Source organism: Xyrauchen texanus, chromosome 49 (assembly GCF_025860055.1).
Source record: "Xyrauchen texanus isolate HMW12.3.18 chromosome 49, RBS_HiC_50CHRs, whole genome shotgun sequence".
Lineage (NCBI taxonomy): Eukaryota > Metazoa > Chordata > Actinopteri > Cypriniformes > Catostomidae > Xyrauchen > Xyrauchen texanus.
The window spans coordinates 19,470,939-19,493,654 of NC_068324.1; the positions used below are offsets into that span (position 1 = coordinate 19,470,939).

Sequence of the window (22,716 nt, forward strand, 5' to 3'; positions counted from 1 at the left end):
AGAGGGGTTTGGTTTCTAAATGTCAAATCATAATATCAGGTCATCGAGCAACACAATATTAGCTACACTGAACTAGTTTATGCTTATGCTAACAAAGTCCTTATAGAGTAAAGGATAATTACATTCATAACTAATAAGTAATTGTCACAATGGTATGTTAAATAATGTCAATTAGCTACACTACATTAAATTAAGTCCACAACAGACACACATTTGCATGACATTTAAAGACGTCCTGACAAAAATCACTACAATGGCAATAATAAGGTACATTTATTATCGCAGTATTAGTATATCCCATTGCTGGTTTTTGCCATTAGGTTCAGCACAGAAAGAGCAAGTTAAATCTTCAGATCCAAGGAAAGATTGAGGTGCTTACCGATAGGAGATGGTGGTGAGAAACATGCACACTTGCTGTTGAAAGGCAATGAGGATTTTTAATGGCATTCTTTGATGGCTCAGCTAAACCTCAGATTTCTCTTTAAGGATCTGCTGTGTTGCTAAGCCCAGTGGATCATAGCACACATTTGAAATTCAAGCCGCAAATACCTTCCATGTTCTCTTCTTATAAATAACTTAACCTTTAAGATGTTATTCTTATTATTTGTTAATTTATTTATGAAGTTGGTGGCTTTTAAAAATGCACCACTTCATCTTAGTAACGTCTGCAGCCAGTTAGTAAGGGGGAAGACACATTTGGGTGGGATGTAGATATTTTGGGTCTTAGCTTAGCTTTACTCACCCAATTAACCATAGATAAATAGAACTATGGGACATCATTCTGCAAGAATTATACAATACTGTAATCATATTTTAACCTTTAACTGAATACACTGGAAAAATAATGATTCCTTGCTTCAGCAAATATTGCTCATTAACATAATTAGAGTTTACTGAAAACGTAACGCTGTCGACTTTCTTTAATATGCTATATTTGTGACACAAGATAATTCTCATAATAATAAAGAAACTTTGCTAATTATTTTGAGTGAAGCGACTTTTAAGAAGTTTAGTAAGCCCAGCTTAATTTTTTAAGATTCCATTGAATTTTAAGCAAGTTTATTTGGGGCTGTCTGCCATTTTGGATGAGAGCAAATTACTTTAAACGGTGTGAAATCAGTAGTTTTTTGTTGTTGTTGCTATCAATTTTCAGTGTATTCAAGTTTCTATTCGCTTAAAAAATGTGTTAACTTGCGTTCCGTTCCGTTTGTAAATCCGCAGTATATTAAACGTTTGTCTGCATGAGGCTATGTGTACATGTTCACAGTCGAACAAACACAAACTGCATTTTTTTTTTATCAGGCAGATACTCTTCATCTTCAACCTCTGCTCAGGGCCTTCACCTACAACTCCTCAACTCCGCAAACAACAGGTAATTCCTGTAAATTAATCACATTTCTACACCAAGGCAAGGCAAGTTTATTTATATAGCACATTTCATACACAATGGTAATTCAAAGTGCTTTACATAGAAGAGATTAAAATAAGAATTAAAAAAATTCTTATTTAGTAAGTTTAAAAGTGTTTAATGCAAACTTCAAATTGTACATCTTGAAACCAGATAACATTTTCTGAGTGTTGGTTTATATTTAGCTTCATCAATTGCATCTACAGTTTTAGCATTCATTTAGTGTTTGAGACGACATGAATAAATAAATACATCAATATCATGTGACGCATTTCAGTCTCTGTCATGAGTTTCACTGTCGTGGTTGCCGCTTGCAATAAACGACATTGAGGTTGTCAATGACAATAATTGATATTCTGTATGTGGCGCTTACACCATACTTTTCTCATGGAAAAATACAGTCTCTCTCATTGTCGGGCAGTGGCGGAGATTTCCCGCGGATTTTCACCGGAGAGATGGTTCATCTTCAACCGCTCTTCAGGCGTCACTCAGGCGGCAGAAACTCAGCAGCCAACAGGTAACTCCAACCAGTTAAATCGCTTTTCTACATTTTTCAATGCAAATGTCTCATTGAACCCCTTCGTCTTAAAAGGGAAACCAGCGTACATTAGCTGAGTGTTGGTTTATGTTCACTTTTCAGCTTAATCAAATTATTTTAGTAGTTCACCCAAAAATGCCATTTCTCTTGTCATTTGGCCTTCTCACCCCTTATGCCTTCTCAAACTCGTATGGCATTCTGTCTTCACAAACCAAAATTTCCACTAAAATCATATGGATTACATTAATGGATCTGCCTTTATGGATTTTGAAAGTTTGTAACCTCACTGACTTCCATTATATGAACAAACACACATCATATATCCATCAAAAATCTTTGTTTGTGTTCCCCTGAAGAAAGTCCAATGAGTTTGACATGGCATAAGACTGCATAAATTATGAGAATTATAATTTTTGGTTTGCCTCAAGGAGACACCCTGATAACAACATGTGTAAGTTGGTTTGTAAAAAAGAGTCACATTATAAATATAATACTCTTGCAATATGTAGCAGGGATTGCAGCGGTTGAAAATTGTCTCATCGTGAATCTTAAATGTATACTAGCCATACATGTTGCTTATCTTACAATTATATCATTTTTATATATTTATTTTGGCAGGTCTACAACTATAACTAAAATAAAGAGTCATCAGAGGTTTTAAAGGCAAAAAAAAAGGTAGGAAACAAATTTGGATGGCATTATTCATATTTATATTGCACCATTTTAACATATCCGCTGACATATTATGCATGTATGCATTTGGTTCAGTGGTTGAATAGCTGTGTGCTTCAAATGAAAAATCTCATCATTTCTCATGTATATGGCTTTCTTCTGCTCTACACAAACTCAAATTCTAAAAGATTTTTAGAAGAATATTTAACCTCTGTAGGTCCTCACAATGCAAGTGAATGGTGACCAGAACTTTGAAAGTACACAAAGCACATAAAGGTAGCATTAAAGATATGAATACGACTCCAGTGCTTAAATCCATGTCTTCAGATGAGAAGTGATAGGTGTCTGTGAGAAACAGATCAATATTTAATGTCATTTTAAATATGAATTTTCTTCCCTGCTTAGTAGGTAGTGAAATGCACAAAGAATGTGAACCCCAAAAACAAGAGAAGACAGATTTAAAAGTGAAAGTGGAGATTGATAGTAAAAAAAAACAAAAAGGTCTTAAATAAGTAAAAGTACTTAAATATTGATCTATTTCTCAACCACACTTATCATATCATTTCTGAAAACATAGATTAAACCACTGGACTCATATGATTACTTTATGCCACCTTAATGTGCTTTTTTGACCACCATTCACTTGCATTGAATATTCCAATAGTGCTGAGATATTCTTCTAAAAATCTTTGTGTTCAACAGAAGTCCTCCTACACATCTGGGATGGCATGGTGGTGAGTAAATTAGATAATTTTTATTTTGGGGTGAACTATCCCTTTAAAATGCTTCTCTCATTTACTCTGTAATTATTGATTTTGAGGATATTTAATTGTGCAAATACATATAATGGAAACTGTTAATATACATTTTGATGAAGATTATTTCTTTGCATTTAGGAAGAGGAGCTTGACCAAGCACAGAAAGCAGCAGTTGCCATCAATGCTTTGGAGCAGGGAGAGCGAAAGTTGCCATTCAACCCACTGGAAATGAGCTGAGGACATTTGTCAAAACTTGGGTCAGTGCACTGACATTTTGGGCTATATTATACCCTTCACATCAGCTACCCAAAGAAGCTGACACTTTTTCTTTCTTTTTTTTGAGGTCATACAGTAAATGTCTGGCCAAGTTGAAAAGACGTTTGAACGAATAGTTTCATTTATAAATACAAACTGTGTCTGGTATTTTTGTTACAGTATTAGTTCAGAGAGTTTTCTCCTACCTGCATATATTTCTGCAGTGTGCAGTCGTTTAAAAGCATTTTGAATTGTGTTCATTTATATTTACTGAAATTCTTTTAGTCATTGCATAGCCCACTTTTTTTATGTTTTTTGTTTATCGTCATGATTTTGTCATGAGAACATATTTGAGAACGTATTTTGGTTCTAGGGGAGCATGAATATCTCTGTTAGATTGTAAATAACAATAAAATCCTGACATTCTTCAGTTGTCTTATTTCGTCAGGTCATTTTATTTGAAAGTTAATTGACAGTAAATGAACAGAATATAGAATTTGAAGCTGCTAATAGCACTTACAATTGAGCTAAATGAGCTTCAAATGCATAGTTGGGTAAATCGAGACTCTTAAGTGTTAAAAAAAAAACCTTAAATGTAGTAGCTGGCATGGCACATTATTTTAAGTTAACATTTTTGAATGGAAGCTCATTCGTTTGGCCATAGCCAGCTATGTTTTTTAGGTAACGTTGCTTAAAATTCCTAGAGGAATTTGCTTAAAAAGTGGGACCCAAAAATGATGCACTATATTTTTAAGCAAATCCAGCACATAATTCTTTTTTCAGTGTATTAACTGTATAGCTTAGTGATGCATTTGGAAAAACAAGCTTAAGAACCTTACGTTTCTAATAAAACAATTGGCAGCTGACTGAAAATGTGAGTTAATTAAGAAAATATCATGTGTACTGTAGTTTAATTTTAAGCAACTGAAGAAAGGTCACTCAAGTTAAATGTTTGCAAGTGAAGTTGTTAAAAAAAAACTGCAACAAATACTCACTGTTGGGTTATTTATTTAGAAAAAGGCATGATTTTGACAAGGTAGTTGAAAACTTCATACAGCTATAACAGAAGCATTCATTTTGGAAGGTTAGAGAACATAATACTTCAGTTAGACATTGAAGTGTTGTCATCGGCAAGGGCGTAGCAGCCACGTCTCCACACACTCTTTAAAAAGGTGATTTGTGTCCCCCGCACTTTTCCAAGCTAGTCCAAATGGTGGATCGTATACAGTATTCTTTGCGTTTTGTTACTTTGTGCTGATTGAGCAATCACAGCCATGAGCCGAAACAACACTTACGTAATGGGCCATCAGACTGAAAGTCTAATCAATGCGACACGGTTCATTTCTACAAAGTTGCTTGCAACAGTGCTCATTTATCCATGTTTTTTATCTGCATTGATGTTGATCTAAATTAATAATCTAGACATGAGGAACACACAAATTAGTGTTATTTATCGGCATATCGTTCTTGATCGGCAGCATTACATGAAATGCACTGCAGAAAAGCAAAGGACACTCCTTTTAAGCACACATTGTAAGTGGAGTGCCTGAGACTTCATTAAGTTTATTATTTTTGTGAGGTAATAGTTTTATCGGTTGTTTTTGCCAATTAAAGCAGATTACTAGATCTGTGTTCAATATGTAAAGCTATTTTTAATATCATCTGTTTTTTTACTTCTATGTTGGTGTGCAGTCGACAAACTTTAGGAAAAAAGATAGATCTGCTGTGTTCTTAGAACACTTAGGAATTTTACTGAAGTCAATATATATGTACACATGCTTTTTTATACATGAAAACATACGGTTATTGAAACTCATTATAATTATTATAAGATATAGGACCAGCTTGTGCTCAGTCTTTTATTGTCATGTGTGAAACAGAAGGAATTGTTCCACAATATGCTATTTATTTTTGCTGCTAATTTTGCTCAATTTTGCACTTAATTTTCAATACTTGACTCTTTAAAAAAAAACTACAAAAATGTAAATGAAATAATAAGTATATATTATTATAATACTTACATCATACTTGTATATTAATATATACTGTAATATATATATATATATATATATATATATATATATATATATATATATACTGCACTGTAAGTGTTGGGTCTGTGCGAGTCACCTACTGACAGCTGTCCCCACCATCAGCGTTTGCCAAGTTAATCAAAAATAGTAATCCATGCAATCAAAGTACTTTACTGACTGCTTCATGGAAAAAGTCATCACATTACAAATTACTTTTAAATTACTGTCTTAATTTTTTGAGAAAAGTTTATTTTCTGCTCAACAAATTCAAAACAATGTCTGTATTTCCTCCTTGTTCATTATTGCTGTGCCTTTAGCTGTCACAGAAACAAACAGTTGTACATATGGACATAATTCATGTTTTAAATGTACTTTGGTAGTATTTTAGAAATATGTGTAACCCAAGTAATGCACTTCAAAGTAATTGAAAGTCAGTAACTGTAATCTTAATAGAAGAATTAATGTATAACACTAAATTTTTGAACTAAGAGTACTTAGAATGACTTATGTTAAAGTATTACTTAAGATTACAGTAACTAATTACTTTGTAATCAGAATATTTCACATACTGTAATTGGATCTACTGTACCAGGCAAAAGTTTGGACACTTGATCTCAGAGACCTTTTAAATGCAGGCTTATGTTAAAATGTTTGAAATTAGTTTTGTAGACAAATATAAAATAATTGCTTGTATGTACTGTATGAATTACAATTGAAGATTTAAAAAAATTAAAAATATTATGGATTAATTGGAACATAGAGCGAAGGAAATGCGTGTCCAGCTAAAAAATGTCCAACTCCTTCAGTAATGTTTAAAATCATCTCAGGATGGGCCTCATAAAGTTGGTTGAGAGTATGAACAGAGTGTGCAGAGCTGAAATCTAGACATGGGACATTATTTTAAGAGCACTATGTGATGCATCATATGTGCAGTTCAGTAGGCATGGCCTTGAAATGATGATATTTTTATAAATGGGTTGGAGAAATTGCACAGGAAAAGCGCTAATGGGTTGGGTTAAGTGAAATTTAATTCTGAGGTTTTTGGTTATTGCACCATCTGCATCATATTACATATTCCATTCCCTGTTAAGCAAAGTTGATATTAATGTAGACAGCCCATTCGTAAGAATTTGGTGGTAAAAATGCATTAGAAGAATAGAAATATGGTGCCTGTGTGTCTTACGATCTTTTGCACAATAACTACATCCTTGCTGTGAACTCTCTGCCATTTTTACCTGCCATTGTTGTATTGCTATGGGGTTTAGAAGTGAAATACTACAGATGATGTTTGTGTTTCCTCTTAAATCCGGACCGCGATGTGTATCGGCCTCATCTGCGATCTTGACGGTGTTACGGGATGCTTGAAACATGCTTTGTTTCTCTCCCATTGTTCATTGTTTTGTAATGTATATTTGTCATATCTTTCTCTGTTTAATGTTTTATGTTTAATTATTTAGAGCATCATTGAGCTTTGGAAAGGCGTTAAACAAAATAAAAGTTTTATTATCATTAATTATATTGATCTACTGACGAACAAATCAAATCTAGTTTTAAAAGTGTTCGATTGCTCTTTGATATAATCTGCTGGTGGAATCCTCAAACTGCAAATGCAGGAACTGAATTTAGACTTTGCCTTGAGATTGTACGTGGTTCTGAAACATTTTAGCACAATAACTTAATTCTTAGGAAAATAGCAAATTGCTTTCCGCCATTTTATTTAGAGTACATACAATACATCCACAGATAGCACAAACACTCCCACCCATGCCCACTTGCGTTTTGCACTGGCATGAACATTGCGCTTGAAATTAGCATGCTCACGAATATTAGATAAGACTTAGCGCACAGATGTTGCACATAGCACCGCGTCTAGCAGTCACGAAAATACAGCTCAATGGGTGGCTACATTGAAGAGCTTAAAATGTAATAGATTATAGCCAAATCATTGATACTTTTGATTTATAGGTCACTGCATACATCCCGTAATTCCATTTGTTATTTCAAAGTTTTTATGACTTCAATTTATTCTAAAATATAAAAAAATAGTAATACTAAAGAATGAGTAGGTGTGTCCAAACTTTTGACTGGTACTGTAGATGGCAAAACACTTATCATCAGTTGCCAATAGCAACGGTCTTCAGGATTCAGATTCAAACATCTTCTTCCTGCCACCCATGCCAGCCTTATCCTCAATGTTTTTACGCCAGTCACCAACATCACGCAGTTCCTTATCCTGTAAGGAAGAGACCAAAGAGGGAACGGATAGAGGTTTGTATGTTTTGCGTGACTTGAAAGTTTTATAACCCTGACACAAAGTAGAATATCCTAGTTGCACTTCACAACTATTCAAAAGTGAAGAGTAACTATGGCAGTCAAGCTCTGAAAAGCACGAAAAGTACCATAAAATCGGTCAGTACAACTTAGGTCACAGTGATTGCTAAGTAAAACATGTGGATCAACATATTTTGATGGTTCTGGAACCAGGGACTAAAATTGTTCAAGGAAACGGGAACAAAGTGATTTTCAATTGTTCCGGAGAGAAAACGTCACTTTTTAAATGCTGGTAACTGGTTATAACTCGTTCATTTTGTTCCAAGCTTGGAAATTCTAAACAACTCCACACTAGTCCATTTGCAAACAAAATTCTAAGTAACAATGCTTCAAACCATCTACACTCAAATCTCACTCACCTCCTCTTTGACCTCCTTCTTCACTTGTTTCAGGTTGGCTCTCAAGTCCATGGACACCTTGTGTTTGGAGCCGAGCAGAGCTTGAAGCATAGCGTCAGCGGACATGCGCACTTTCTTCAAAGGAGGTTTCTTGAACTTGCCCTTCAGGTCGATGATCTTAATGTTTAAGTCTTTGACCTAAAGTGCATATACAAGAATCTAAAAATGGCCTTGCTGATGGACCAAAAAGAAAGGAGCCACTCCAAGAAACAGCTTACCTCACTGACAACCATGTTGGCTTTGTACTCTAGTATATATCTTTCCTCGTCGATAACATTAATTTTTGAGGATAACTCATTGCAAAGCTCCTATTGAAAGAAAAACTTTAGAAATCAGGCTAAAGCTTTACATTTCCAATATGCATTCACCAAATTTAGTTTAATTGTAGTAGTAATAGAATGTGACTTAAATGATACCTTCAGTTCCTCCTTGGAGCTTGGGGTTGACAATGTAGGACAGTGTTCTTCCATGTACTTCTTCCTTTCTTCCTTCTTTTCAATATCCTCTGCTTCCAGTAAATCTTTTGCAACTGTGAGCATCATGCTCTACAAGCAGATGTGATTCAGTGAGAACCTTGATCATGTTTTAACTGTAGTTATTCTTTTATAATGAATTGTTTTGGTTGTAGTCTAATCAGCTACCAAGTCAAGAGCTCCTACCTTCAGGCTGTGTTTTTTACTACTAGACAGCCGTTTTCTAATAAGAGGAGAAACAAAAACATGTATTACATTGGGATATACATTTCTTTGTTGTGCCATCTATTGTAGTTCAAATGTACTTTGTTTACACATACGTAAACCGTACAGTGCAAGACAGCACTGTATTGATATTCTACAAAATTCTAGTTAGGGATTTATTTTCAACATCTAAATACAAGTGCACACAACATGTTGGTACCCTATGCATATGTAATGATTTGTTGTCTTTTGTTTTGGCGCAAGACCGTCACAGACTGGGTGTGTCATCTACAAAACCATTCGCCCTGACTGAAGCTATGATCACGAAATTAATTCTCACTCAAACTCACACACATTTCACAAGAGGAGATTTAATTGTGTTAGCATGTCAACCAACCCCATAAAGGAAGGGTTTCGGACAGAACTGGAAAATAAGAGTTGAAGATATTCATGAGGAACACACTATCGTAATCATACGTCCCTATAGCAGGTTTTTGCCTGCGCCACCAATACGCATTTAGCTGCCTTGCAAGCACTGGTATATTCTTCAGAATAAAATATTATAATTTTATCCCCAACCAAGAAATATGGAAGTTTATCATAATACAGTTTCTTTTCACTTTTTGAGATACCTTCTTAACTAATCATTAACTAAGTGTTACCTTCTTAAGAAGTAATCTTTCAAGAAAATTGAATGTTATGTGCCAATGGAATACTTACTCCGACATGTTGAAGATTTTCTTTTTCACCTTTTCACAGGAAGAAAAGAGAATGAAGAGTTAAAAATGACATGGAGTATATAAATAAATCTTATGACTGGAGGACCATTTATCTTAGCTGATCAGTCATAATAAATTTCATAGCACAGTTTTGACTACTAAAGCAGATGTGTGTAATTTTTTCGATGTTAAAATACTTTCTCCTATCCCAGCGTATTATGTAGACAACTATAAGTAAACCTTTTGTATATCCTGATTTCCTCAAAACATGCAAACACTATGTTTCTTTGGCACTTTCAAACATTGATCTGTTTGATTTGAGCGGCCCATCCAGCCCAAAACAGCAACATTAGCTCAACCAATGGCATGAGTTTGAAGTGGGACAATTTGTTTATTTGACCAATTGCAGACAGAGGGTGTATTCAGAAATCTGTTTGAAAACAATGTTTAGTTTTTGCAATTCTGTTTTGTGATGCTAGTGTCACAGAACTTACACACTTCAGCTTTAAGTATTCTTTTAGCCAATGCTTTTATTCAAGTGAATTAAAGTAACAAACTATGGTTATGCCCCTTACTCAAGGGATCACCTTTTTGTAGGGTTAAAGCCTACAGCTTTTTCAGTATCTAATCCATTAACATTCTGATCATGTGACCTTGATCACATCTCACTCAATGTTTGGAAAATGTGTGCATTTTAATAAGTCGAAATGATCCCCCAACTCCCTTTGACTCACACGAGAGAATTTCCTCTGAGAGGTCACTGCAATATGATCTGAAGGCCAGTACATCAGCTGCAGACACGCCGTTCTCAAGAACATCTTTGAGATGTCAAAGAAATGACAACACAGCACTGATATAACTGCCTTCCCTTTATTCCCTGCTTAAATAACTGTCTCAAATATCCATCTTAATACACCCCGCTTTGAGAGACAGAGTGGACAAGATGGTTAAGTGGTGACTGAATGACAAACTGAATGACTGATTTAGTACACTCAAATGGACACTTAATTCCTCAATGACATACTTAGGAAGCTGTGAAGACAACAGTCAGGTCATGTAAGGCTATTTGAAGAAGGACTATTCTAAGGACCAATGGAAGGAGAGATTGAGAACATCTTTTGAAGAAAACGCATAGCAGAACAGATCTCCAAAGAATTGAACTGCTTGAGATATATTAAGAAGGCCCTTATGTCTCCTAGCGTGAGAGGCAGGAAGAACGTCAGGACTAATCAACTCTCTGAAAGTAAAAAAAAAAAAAAACTTTTCACTTAGATTCAAGAAGGTCAACACATTGGAAACCTTCAGACAAGATGGTTACGATTGATCGAAAGGTCTTTTTTGAATAAATAGCATTGTTTTTCTGTGGAGAGAATATTATAAATCCAACTTTTTGAGACAGTATTGTAAATGAGCTGTTATTAAGACCCAAAACAAGGTGTTGAAAGGTGGAGCAAGACTTGAGGATCAGTCTCAAATGTATTGCTTGTGTTCACTTTCAAATGGCCATATCAACAGTCAACCCTGACCTCTCCTTCCAGGTTGCCATTCAAAATGGTTTCTCTACTTCTTAGCATTTTGTTCTGGTAGAAAAGACTTCAAGTTTGATCCAAAAACAGACATTTTAAATGAATTGGTACAACCAAACCCCTAATAATTTCATGCTGAATTGGGCATATCTTCAAGCATTTCTAATTATCAATGAAATAGTTCTCAAATCTTCAGATAGCTGGTCCAAATCCATCGTTGAACACAAATTTAATTTACATTTATTTATTTTTTGTAGATTTCTTACCAAAGCAATACAAGAACCAATCCCAGTCCTGCCTTATCACCTGCTCAAATTATTATGATAATCAACCATTTAACCAATGTAATATTAAACAAAATTCCATCAAGTATTGAATATCTAAAATCTGTGCAATCTAGTTAAGAAACACAAGATGCTGAACCAAGGGAACAGCTCTCACCTTTCAAGAAGAACAGAGGAACTTCTTTCAGGCTTTCTTCTGAGGAAAGATGGCTGTCAAAATGAGGCACAGGCAGCAGACTTGTTAAGAAGGTATATATTGCATTCTCTGATCTCTCTGCAAATCCTTGGTTTCTCTTTATGGAAGTGGATTACCTACTAAACCAATGGGCTCACAAGGTCATGAAATACAGCACTATCCCTCCTTCGCTGTTCCTTAATTATAAATATCCTGTCCTTCAAGAGTTATTCTTGAATGTTTATTATTCTGAGGATTACTATCTTACAAATAACTTTTAGTTGTACTATCTATCTATTATCTATCTATAATCTATCCATCCATCATCTGTCTATCTATCATCTATCCATCCATCATCTATCTATCCATTTATCTATCTATCATCTATCTATCTGTCTATCATCTATCTATCCATCTATATATCTGTCTATCAATCCATCATCTATCTGTCTATATCTATCTATCTATTCATCTATCCATCCATCTTTCTATCTGTCTATCTATCCATCCATCATCTATCTATCTATCATTATCCATCCATCATATATCTATCCATCCATCCATCAATCAATCCATCATCTATCTATCTATCTATAATTGAAATCATTGTTACAATTTTATAGCATCCTCATTTTTTTCATTCAGTTATTTCACTTAGTTGCCCAGAGCCAGGAAAGGTTTTTACATTTTACCTGTTTATATTCAGACATAATAAAATTGATGTTGTCTGCAAGAATTTAGCCATAAACCAAATGGATAACATAAGCTGTAAACAAATACTTACTTGTTCCAATGATCATGGCCAAATTATCATCAAATCAGCCAGTATCTTTTGTATTTGGCCTCTTTTCTTCTTTGTAAAGATTAAAACAGGACTTGTCTCTTGCATAATTCATTTTTGATGATTTATTGTGTAAGAAAGCTGTACATATTCTTTAGCATTCTCATTTTGATTTTGAATATGTGGTACATATTAATGCTGCTTATTATGCTCTGAGAATACAAAATGTAAATGAACAACCACATTTATTTTTGTATGCTTTCAATTACACAAATGTTTACAGTGTATCCATGTAATGACCATATACAAGCTAAAGACTAATTCTAAAGTGGATTACAGAGCAGAAAAATTAACTTTAAAACTTAAGAAATTCAAGCCTCAGATTCAAACATCTTCTTCCTGCCATCCATGCCAGACTTATCCTCAATGTTCTTGCGCCAGTCACCAACATCACGCAGTTCCTTATCCTACAAAAAGTATATAAATGTTCTAGTTGGTAAGGTAAATGGCAGTGAGACAATAGATTACACGTTATAAATCAGCATCTTCCAGAATTTGGAAGGTTCTGAAGTCTTTGCGTCAAAAGAATTTCGAAGAACATAGAAATTTCAAGGAAATGAGGTGATCACACAGGAAATCGACATATTGCTTCCGAATGTTCTTGTACCCCTCAAATTGACCCCATTCTGTCAAATTACTGACAACCGCCATTCCCCATCAGACTTTTTTGCATTAAATGATAAGTGATCACCTGGCACTACTGATAGGGTGTTGTGTGATGAACCTCAGAAACAAGGGTCCAGGTCCCATTAAAACCAAGAAGTAATCGTGTTCACATAAACAATGGTGACCGTCATTCGGAGGTTGCATTTTCACTGTTAAATAAAATGTTTACTCCTCTGATGGTTAGGTTCAGGGTTGGGGTTTGATTTAAGGTGTAGGGTTGATAAAATATACATTCCTATTGACTATATTACATTATTTAACCACTAAAAATACAACTTGCTTTTGACTCTGTGCACATTTCACCCAGTAAAATGTAAATGTAAAGCTCACCTCCTCTTTGACCTCCTTCTTGACTTGTTTCAAGTTGGCCCTCAAATCCAGAGACACTTTGTGTTTGGAGCCGAGCAGAGCTTGAAGCATAGCATCGGCAGACATGCGCACCTTCCTCAAAACTGGCTTCTTAAATTTTCCCTTCAAGTCAATGACTTTGATATTCATGTCCTCAATCTAAAGCCAGTAAATGAGATCCATTTCATAAGTACAGAAGCCAAAAGAAAATACATTTTTATTGTAATAAAATGTAGATGCTGTCTTACCTCCTTTGCACACTTGTTTACTTTTATTTCCAGATCGTATCTCTCTTCGTCAACAGCCTCTGTTTTGTGGTGAAGTTCCCTGCACAAGTCCTATATATCCAAAAGACATTTTTATTAGTAGTGACAATGAGTATTCAAATATTTCCATTGGTTGTGGGAATGCAAAAACATTTCAGCCATTCCATTTTATCCCCCCACTCTTAAAATGAAAAGATCTACACTCATTGACCACTTTATTAGGTACACATGTACACCTACTTTTTCATGCGATCTAATCAGCCAATGGTGTACCTAATAAAGCGCCACCCAGTGGTTGGTCAGGAAAACTGTGGATAGAACTGTTTGGAAGCAGAGTGAAAAAGTTCTACACAGTAGGGATGTGCAGGGATAGTCAACATTCGGTTAACCGTTAGACGTGGCACTATTCGATTATCAAAATCACTATTCGGTTATTTTATAGCCTACGTGAAATACAAAAGAGTACTGAAAAACAATACTCAAGTAAAAGTACTTTTACTTCTTAAAAAAACGTAGTTTGAGTAGAGTAAAATTACCTGTTCTAAAAACTACTCAAGTAAGAGTAAAAGAGTAGCTCATTTAAAAATACTCGTGAGTAGTGAGTAATGAGTACTGAGTTGCAAAAGCTATGCCCCTTTATAATAAAAATGCAATTTAAAAATGTTGCACACATACTGTAATTTACATTCCCTTTCATGACTGTTTGCCAGAAAGAATAAAATATTGATATTTTACAGGTGTTTGTGATTGACAATTTTTAAAATACAACACTTATCTATGACACTGTAAACACTACATGAATCTGATTTTAAAAAATAAATAAAAGTGCGACATGATTACAGAAATTAAAAGATGAAAAAGTTATTTTCAATATCATAATGTATGAAACAATTACAATAAAATCAGTTTATATGTAGGGTCTAAATTTCCCTTAATACCGACTGAGAGAGATATTGTGGTGCTTAAAACATGTTTAAAACAATTCAAGGAATGAAAAAAACTCACTAAAAAAGCAGGGTCACTTGTCGCGTCATGTCCCGCACAATAGAGGAGGTAGAGCAGTTGTTTGGTACAGGGGCCACATCGGGCTTTAAAGGAATAATTCTCTCAATTTTAATTCTCTCATTTTTTTTGTCATCCTTATGCCATCCCGGATGTGTGTGACTTTCTTTCATCAGCAGAATACAAATTAAGATTTGGTCCTTATAATGTAAGTAAATGGGTGCCAAAAGTTTGCACATTGTCCTATTTTGGAGAGACTACGTTTCACATTGATTTAGTTCTTGTATCTTTTAAGCCAAGAAGTATTTGTGTTCTCATTCTCATGCATGATGCACAATGTTCTGAATTTTGTGACTGGTGGAATGTTCTGCCTGAATTATTGCTCTACAAAGATTGATACTTTTCTATCAGGCATTAGAAGAAACATGATAAAGGCTAAGCATAATTATAAATTATTTGATCATCTTTACTTTCCTGGTAATTTATTATAAAAATGAACACAATCTCTGCATCAAAGGGCAATATTATTAAAAAACTAACAATATTATTAAAAATATTATTATTACATTTATTTATTTATAAAATACTTTCAAAGCTACTAAAGTTATTCAGCAAAAAGAAGTGAGTGGTTTTCTTGTTTCCTTGTTATTGTTGTTTGATTAATAGCCTTTATATGACATAGCATACTAGACAGTGCTCAATTCGGTTACATGTACACTTCCAGTCCAACATTTGATATGTCCAACAACATTCGTTCACTTTCAACCAAACCGACTGCGTTTACATTAATGCCTCATTAAGACGGGCATTGGCGGAATTATAAAGTGTATTTGATCATTTAAGGTGCGTACACACTGCCAGCGACATCTCGACCATTGGCGAATAGATGTGGGCGTGTCCAGCGACGTGACAAAGATGAGACAAGTTCAACTTTATTCAAATGAAGAGCGACTAACGGAAGCGACAGCCAATAGGAGAAAAGACGGGAGAGCTCACGTGATTCCTCTCTCTCTCTCTCTCTCTCTCTCTCTCTCTCAGCTCCTGCAGTAACAGAAAGATGGATGAAAGGCTAATTCTTGCTGTTAGAAATTTTCCAGTGCTCTATGATATGTCTCTTCCCACGTACAAGGACATTTTTAAGAAAAATACTGCATGGAAATGTGTATCTGAGATCGCAGGGATTTTGTGGACCCAGACAGACCGGCATTTGCATTTTCGTCACAGATAAACAGCCGCTAAGGCAAAGAGCACGCCTTGTTTCTCATTCATCTTTGATATAAAGCATTTTATGTACTGATTCCATTTATATTTAGTATTTTCCCTCCAAAATGTTTGTTTTTAGCAGCAAGAAATGCGATTCGCTGTCAACAGCAATGGAATGGCATCTGTGAATGTCATTTATAAACGTTACTAGGCAACCAGTAGTGGGAACGCCCACTAGCGACTTCACCGCCACAAAGTCGCTGGCAGTGTGTACGCAGCTTTAGGCGCACCTGCAATAGCGCTCAAACATTAGCACCTGTCCATCAAACAGCACACAGTGACAGACGTCAGGAAATAAAAAAATCTATCTTTTATATTTTATCTAGATCAACCAACCCTTGGTGCTCTTGCTATCACGATTGATGTAATTAACACCCCTGGTCTAGATGTAGAAAATAGGCTAAGTATAGAAAATTACTCAAAAGTTTATCCTCGATATTGCGGACATTTCTCTTTTCTTTTTTTTTTTTCAGATAAACATCAAGATTGATTTATCGCCTAAATCTCTCACAGCAGCCCAATAATCTCAGTGATAGAGAGTTAAATTACAGGCCACGATATAGACACATAGAATCTAGTACGCAGAAATATGAAATTTATCTTGATATGTTTCTTCAAATTAGAGGCAGGATTAATGCTGATATCTGGCTTGAGCAAGTTAAACTCACATGACACAATCAACTCAATATTCAGGTGTTGAACTGTGCTTGAGGCATCCTCAACATCCATTACAGTTGCCGCTAAATCTGCAGCTGCCGTTCAACTTTTTTACATGTGATTTGATTTGAAAGGAGTCACAAGACTCTCCCTAGCCAATCATGTTGATTGATAAAAAATAAAATCAGGACAGGGAAGTAGCGAACACAGACAGTGGGAAAATAGTGCAGTAAAAGTTAAAGTTACAGCACTTAAAATGTACTAAAGTAAAAGTGTACAATTTTAAAATGACTTAATTACAATTTTTGGGAAAAGTAGTTAATTACAGTAATTTGTTACTTTACACCCCTGTCTACGTTAAATGACTGTTACACCATTAAACATGATTCCAGTTTGAATTTCCCCCTTTTGCTCTGGTGTGCATATTTAGTACAATAATTAGACAAGTTCAATATAATTTGATTTTAAACTTAAAGCACCCCAAAGAGGTTATTTAACCACAGCAGTGTGACCCCACGCATGTGTGAACCTGCCTGGGCAGAACACATATACTGTATAGGTAGTTACAGTTTGATTATTTTTGTTTGACTTAACATCAAAAAAATTTCATTCAAAGATGTAAGTGTTGTGCTATTAGTCTCATAGCTCACTGTGGACTTTAATTGCTGTTGTTTTGAGTATTGTTTGAGGAAATCCAGACGAAAAAACGTTTAACCGTTCATGAAACCACGCGGTTAACCGAAAGTTTAAAATGGTAACTGCTCATCCCTATTACTGTACATAGAACTTTTCTGGTTCCAAAAATTGGATGATAGTAAATGGCTTTTGGGGTGGGGGGGACATTTCAAGTATATATAAAATAGTTCATCTAAACAGATATTTTATCAATACAAGAAACTAAAAATAACAGCCATATCAGTAGTTTTAGAGCCTAATAGTACACTAAAATACAAAAATATTTTAAGATTTACGCATATAAATTTCATAACAAAATTACATCAAATTAAAGTGAGTAAACTTTAACAATTTTTTTTTTAATAAAATTACACAATTCAATAATTTTATTAAATAAAAATAGGCTAAAATATTTCTTAAGTGAATTATTTGATTTATTTATTTATTTTCATCATAAGAACCCTTTGTTCCAAAAACAGATCCTATCCCCTTTCCCCACATACCGTGTGCTGAAAAGTTAAAAAGTAAAAAGTCTCTCTTAAGTTCCTCATGTACGAAATTTACAAAAAATAGAAGTTAAAAGTACCTAAAGTGGGCTTTAGTTCCTGCAGTGGGAAATGGCCTATAGAACCCTAATAAACCTTTTTGTTTTTAGTAGTTACAGTATTTTCCATAAAATCTTTTCATTCAAAGCCTCAAGATCCATTTACAATAAATTTTATGGGTGCATTTATTTATTTCCACATTTTGCATTTAGTTTAGAGAAAAGTGGAGTGTAGACAGGAAAGGGTGAGAGAGGCAACGGGACCTAATCATGACCCGGCCAGACTAAACCAGAGTCCCGTGAGCCAACAGCTCATGTCATTTCCCAAGTATGTGCACAGCCTGTTTGCCACAGCTCTGACCTGGTTTCAGTTCACAAGTTCACTGGTATACAGTATATAGTCCTGGAGCGCATTAAGGTGAACTTATCTGGCATGTTGTCCATAAAGAAGGGGCTCGAGCACAGGTCTGGGCTCGAGATCTGTGATCCCCCACTGCATTTATTGTCTGATACCTGCAAAGCTTGCATGGATCCTGGAAGAGACAGAGCTGGGCAGGTCTCTGCCATGTATCTCTTCCTCGCCACATCTCTGTCCGTTTCTTCCTGTTCAAGTAAACCTTTAGCGATGGACAGCATCAAACTCTGGGAGACAGAGGGGCTGGGTTTTATTACTGCTCACAGAACTAATCACTGGAGCTGACAGTTCACAATTTGACGTGATTGATTCAATTTGGGGACATTTTAAAACAATACCCAGACATACCTTTAGATGATGCTTGCGACTGGATGACATCTTTTTCCTGGGTGTTTTGAAATGTTGAGATTGACCATGAAAATACATTGTTTCTCATTCAACTCGCATAGAGTTATATTTTTCTAAACAGAACTAATCTTACACATTACATTGAGAGATGACAAAATGATAATCTTAATAAATCCAAGGATTTACTCACTCTGACATCTTGGCTGTATTTTGCTTGTAACACCTGTGAAAAAAAAAACATAATAAAACATAAACTCTGTATTTATATGACTGAATATTAATGTGAAATTATGCACGTGCATACAAAAGAGCTGTCAATTTTTATGCTTAAATGCTGTATTAAAAAGTTAAATCAAAAGATCAAAACTGCCAGCAATGGCATTCATATCATCTACAGAACTATGCAAATGTATTAGGCGCATTATATCTTTCCACAAAAACATTTGTCTTATGATGGTTATTTCATATATTCTGCCTTTAGTGTATCAGTAGGGGATATCAGTTTTATATTTCAACATTCCCTTTGCAAATAAAACATCTCAACTCAATATTGTTGAGTCAGTCCTGGATTACATGAAGAGACAGATGCAATGCAGACAGCATAAATACATAGAAGAACTGTGGAACGTTTTCCAAAACGTTTTTTGTTAGTATTTGGTAGCCAGGGCTGGACTGGTAATCTGGCATACCAGGCATTTTCCCGGTGGGTCGACGCACTTTGGGACCATCGGGGGCAGAATCGAGCGGGCCGGTGGGTCGGCCGTGAAATGTGCTAAATGGGCCGCGATAAAATGAGCCGTCGTGTTATGCAGAACCTGTCTGGGCAGATTTCTTTTCCCAGTCCAGCCCTGTTGGTAGCATTACCTTTTAAATGGTTTAACTTGTGTCAAACTTTTTGGGTAGCCTTCTACAAGCTTCTCACAATAAGTTTCTGGAATTTTGGCCCATTCCTCCAGACAGAACTGGTGTAACTGAGTCAGGTTTGTAGGCCTCCTTGCTCGCAAACGCTTTTTCAGCTCTGCCCACAAATTTTGTTCAATCGTATTGAGGTCAGGGCTTTGTGATGGCCACACCAATACCTTGACTTTGTTGTCCTTAAGGCATTTTACCATAACTTTGGAGGTATGCTTGGAGTCATTCTCCATTTGGAAGACCCATTTCTGACCGAGCTTTAACTTTATGGCTGATATCTTGAGATGTTGCTTCAATATATCCACATAATTTCCTTCCTCGTGATGCCATCTATTTTGTGAAGTGCACCAGTCCCTCCGGCAGCAAAGCACCCCCACAACATGATGCTGCCACCCCCATGCTTCATGGTTGGGATGGTGTTCTTCGGCTTGCAAGCCTCACTATTTCTCCTCCAAACATAACGATGGTCATTATGGCCAAACAGTTACATTTTTGTTTCAGAAGACTAGAGAAAAGTAAGATCTTTGTCCCCATGTGCACTTGCAAACTGTACTATGGCTTTTTTTGGAAGTTTTGGAGCAGTGGCTTCTTCCTTGCTTAGCAGCCTTTAAGGTTATATCGATATAGCACTTGTTTTACTGTGGATATAGATACTTGTCTACCTGTTTCCTTTAGCATCTTCACAAGGTCCTTTGCTGTTGTTCTGGGATTGATTTGCACTTTTCACACCAAACTACATTCAACTCTATGAGACAGAATTCATCTCCTTCCTGAGTGGTATAGTGGCTGTGTTGTCCCATGGTGTATATACTTGCGTACTATTGTTTGTACAGATGAACGTGGTACCTTCAGGCATATGGAAATTGCTCCCAAGGATGAACCAGACTTGTGGAGGTCTACAATTTTATTTTTCTGATTTCTTTTGATTTTCCCACTGAGTTTGAAGGTAAACCTTAAAATACATCCAAAGGTACACCTCTAATTCTGTACACCTCCTATCAGAAGCTAATAATTGTCTAAATACATCATTTTCTGGAATTTTGCAAGATGCTTAAAAGGCACAATAAACTTCTGATCCATTGGAATTGTGATATATTCAATTAAAAGTGAAACAGTCTGTCCATAAACAATTGTTGAAAAAATTACAATTTGTTTTTACTGGAGTGGTAAAAAATGAGTTTTAATGACTTCAACCAAAGTGTATGTAAACTTCTGATTTCAACTATATATATTTATATCTATATATATAACATGACATAATTCCAAGGAGGTTGTCCCTGTACAATTTTTTATTGTCTTTAATGGGTGAAACCCAACTGTTAAACAACATGTAATCATGTAACTGGCTGAATCTCATTACTTTATGTTCAAAAAGGCATTGGAGTGATCAGGTCAAAAATCATCATAATGGACAGCTATTTTTGTGTTTAGTTCTGGGTGATCTCATTGTTGAGTCATGACGACAAATTAAAAAAATTTTACATGCAAACTTGATGTTTAATCAAGACATTCAGGAAAGAAAATAAATACTCTCAAATTGTTTTGTGATATATCTTTGGAGTACAAAATAGATTACTAAATAATAATAATAATAAAAACATAAAACAATGTATGTTCTGAATGATCTCTGCAAAGGGTGAAATAGGCAGTTGTTACTGTAAGGAGCAATTTCTATCTAAAAATCTAACTCATAAATATTTCATTTTGTGTAAACAAAGGTAGTCCAATTAATTCATATGAAATAATATTTTACTTAATTTAGATTGTGTCTTAATTTGGATATTACATGCAGCAAATTGTAGGTTACTTGATACTTTATATTGTAAATCTATATTTACATTGCATTATGAATATCATGAATTTCCCTCCTGATCAATACAGTATTATATTTTTCCAAATTGGATCATATCCACTATATAGAAGGATGGAAAACACTAATATACTTTCAGAATGCCAGGTTTAAAGTTTTGTCTGCAAGGATCATTGTGATAATGTGAGTAAATATGTGGTTATGGGTTTATCATTTAAAGTTCTTGGCACACACTCCAAATACGCCATAGCATATTTAGCACTAAAGAGATCCCCATGTGTCATTGTAGACATACGAGCCAAAGTGTAATATTTCTTTCAAGATTTGCCTTGACACCAAGATAAACACTGGCATATCACCATACAAACCTAAAAGCCAAAAAGGATCAAGTTTCCATAATTCAGATCAACACTTATCTTTCAAATGCCAAGTGTGCAAATAGCTCTACAATAGTGGTTTTCCCAATAACAATGTTCTATTCCCATTCAGGACATGGAATGTCTCAAGACAAATGAAATTTGTTAGAGAACATTGCAAAGCCAGATACTTGATTTCCTAAATTTACATGATCCTCAATGTAAGTCTCAAAATGTTCTATGACGTACAGACTGTTCTCACAAATGATGCACAACATGTTTACAAAGACGACAATAAAAAAAAAAACACCCAGATAAGCTCAAAAGCAACGTTCATTTAAAATCTGAAAATCCAATCATCTGCCAAAATCAACCATTTGTATACAAGCTACAATACAGTTGGTCAAGATGCAAGGAGACAAACACCTTTATGCTAATCCTTATGGATAAAGCCAGACCAAGAGGGTAATACAGAAGGAAAGCCAGTAAAGAGAATATGGGGTCTCACCTTTGAACTGAAGCAGAACCAGTAGTAAGAATGGAGGGAGAATAGTATCTTTGCAGGCAACATTAGTATATATTGCATTCCCCTATGGCCAAGGAAATCCCTTCTCTCTCTTTTTGGTAGTAGATGCATTCAGAGAACCAATGGGCTTACAAACACCTGAAACACAATATCAAATCCTTCATCTCCACCCCACAGCCCCTACCATATAAATAACCCCTCTAGATTGTGATTTTTATTTTTAATCAAAGTACAGCACACCACAAAGGAGAGAGAAAGGGATGTTAGTGATAAAAAAAATCAAAGGGAAATACACATCAGAGAGAAATTAAAG

The 22,716-nt window shown here is 35.2% G+C and overlaps 2 protein-coding genes and 1 long non-coding RNA gene across 7 annotated transcripts; 1 reads left to right on the top strand and 2 right to left on the bottom strand.

The window, feature by feature from the left end:
- Nucleotides 1-1,150: 1,150 nt before the first annotated feature.
- Nucleotides 1,151-8,518, top strand: LOC127640184 (uncharacterized). 3 transcript variants are annotated; one of them, XR_007970073.1, is made up of 5 exons: nucleotides 1,705-1,925; nucleotides 2,565-2,621; nucleotides 3,321-3,352; nucleotides 3,515-3,633; nucleotides 8,388-8,505. It is a non-coding gene; the product is annotated as an uncharacterized LOC127640184 (long non-coding RNA). The 3 variants fall into 3 exon arrangements; XR_007970074.1 differs by lacking the exons at nucleotides 3,321-3,352; nucleotides 3,515-3,633 and adding an exon at nucleotides 1,151-1,372 and having other exon boundaries at nucleotides 1,810-1,925; nucleotides 8,388-8,518; XR_007970072.1 differs by lacking the exons at nucleotides 3,321-3,352; nucleotides 3,515-3,633 and having other exon boundaries at nucleotides 8,388-8,518.
- On the bottom strand, nucleotides 4,632-11,871 carry LOC127640177 (troponin I, fast skeletal muscle-like). Of its 3 annotated transcripts, XM_052122607.1 has the most exons (8): nucleotides 11,757-11,847; nucleotides 10,814-11,026; nucleotides 9,791-9,819; nucleotides 9,053-9,089; nucleotides 8,810-8,938; nucleotides 8,612-8,701; nucleotides 8,355-8,531; nucleotides 4,632-7,897 (listed from the first exon to the last, which is right to left on the bottom strand). In XM_052122607.1, exons 3-8 carry the CDS (start codon nucleotides 9,796-9,798, stop codon nucleotides 7,802-7,804), a joined length of 537 nt encoding a protein of 178 aa, XP_051978567.1. In that variant the 5' UTR covers nucleotides 9,799-9,819; nucleotides 10,814-11,026; nucleotides 11,757-11,847; the 3' UTR covers nucleotides 4,632-7,801. The 3 variants fall into 3 exon arrangements, with proteins under 3 accessions (XP_051978567.1, XP_051978566.1, XP_051978565.1); XM_052122606.1 differs by lacking the exon at nucleotides 10,814-11,026 and having other exon boundaries at nucleotides 11,757-11,871; XM_052122605.1 differs by lacking the exons at nucleotides 9,791-9,819; nucleotides 10,814-11,026; nucleotides 11,757-11,847 and having other exon boundaries at nucleotides 9,053-9,767.
- Nucleotides 11,872-12,662: 791 nt separating this feature from the next.
- Nucleotides 12,663-22,465, bottom strand: LOC127640180 (troponin I, fast skeletal muscle-like). Its single transcript, XM_052122611.1, has 7 exons — nucleotides 22,386-22,465; nucleotides 18,990-19,022; nucleotides 18,800-18,836; nucleotides 18,550-18,678; nucleotides 13,878-13,967; nucleotides 13,612-13,788; nucleotides 12,663-13,022 (listed from the first exon to the last, which is right to left on the bottom strand). The coding sequence occupies exons 2-7, from the start codon at nucleotides 18,995-18,997 to the stop codon at nucleotides 12,927-12,929; spliced, it is 537 nt and encodes a 178-aa protein (XP_051978571.1). The 5' UTR covers nucleotides 18,998-19,022; nucleotides 22,386-22,465; the 3' UTR covers nucleotides 12,663-12,926.
- Between the last annotated feature and the right edge of the window lie 251 nt (nucleotides 22,466-22,716).

Coding starts and splice junctions, on each gene's coding strand:
- LOC127640177 (XM_052122605.1), bottom strand. CDS start 9,151: ATGGCACAACAAAGAAATGTATATCCCAATGTAATACATGTTTTTGTT. Junction 8,939..9,052: donor GTAAAAAACACAGCCTGAAG/GTAGGAGCTCTT, acceptor ATCTGCTTGTAG/AGCATGATGCTCACAGTTGC. Junction 8,532..8,611: donor CCAACATGGTTGTCAGTGAG/GTAAGCTGTTTC, acceptor TATGCACTTTAG/GTCAAAGACTTAAACATTAA.
- LOC127640180 (XM_052122611.1), bottom strand. Junction 13,789..13,877: donor TAAACAAGTGTGCAAAGGAG/GTAAGACAGCAT, acceptor TACTGGCTTTAG/ATTGAGGACATGAATATCAA. Junction 13,023..13,611: donor AGAAGGAGGTCAAAGAGGAG/GTGAGCTTTACA, acceptor TACTTTTTGTAG/GATAAGGAACTGCGTGATGT.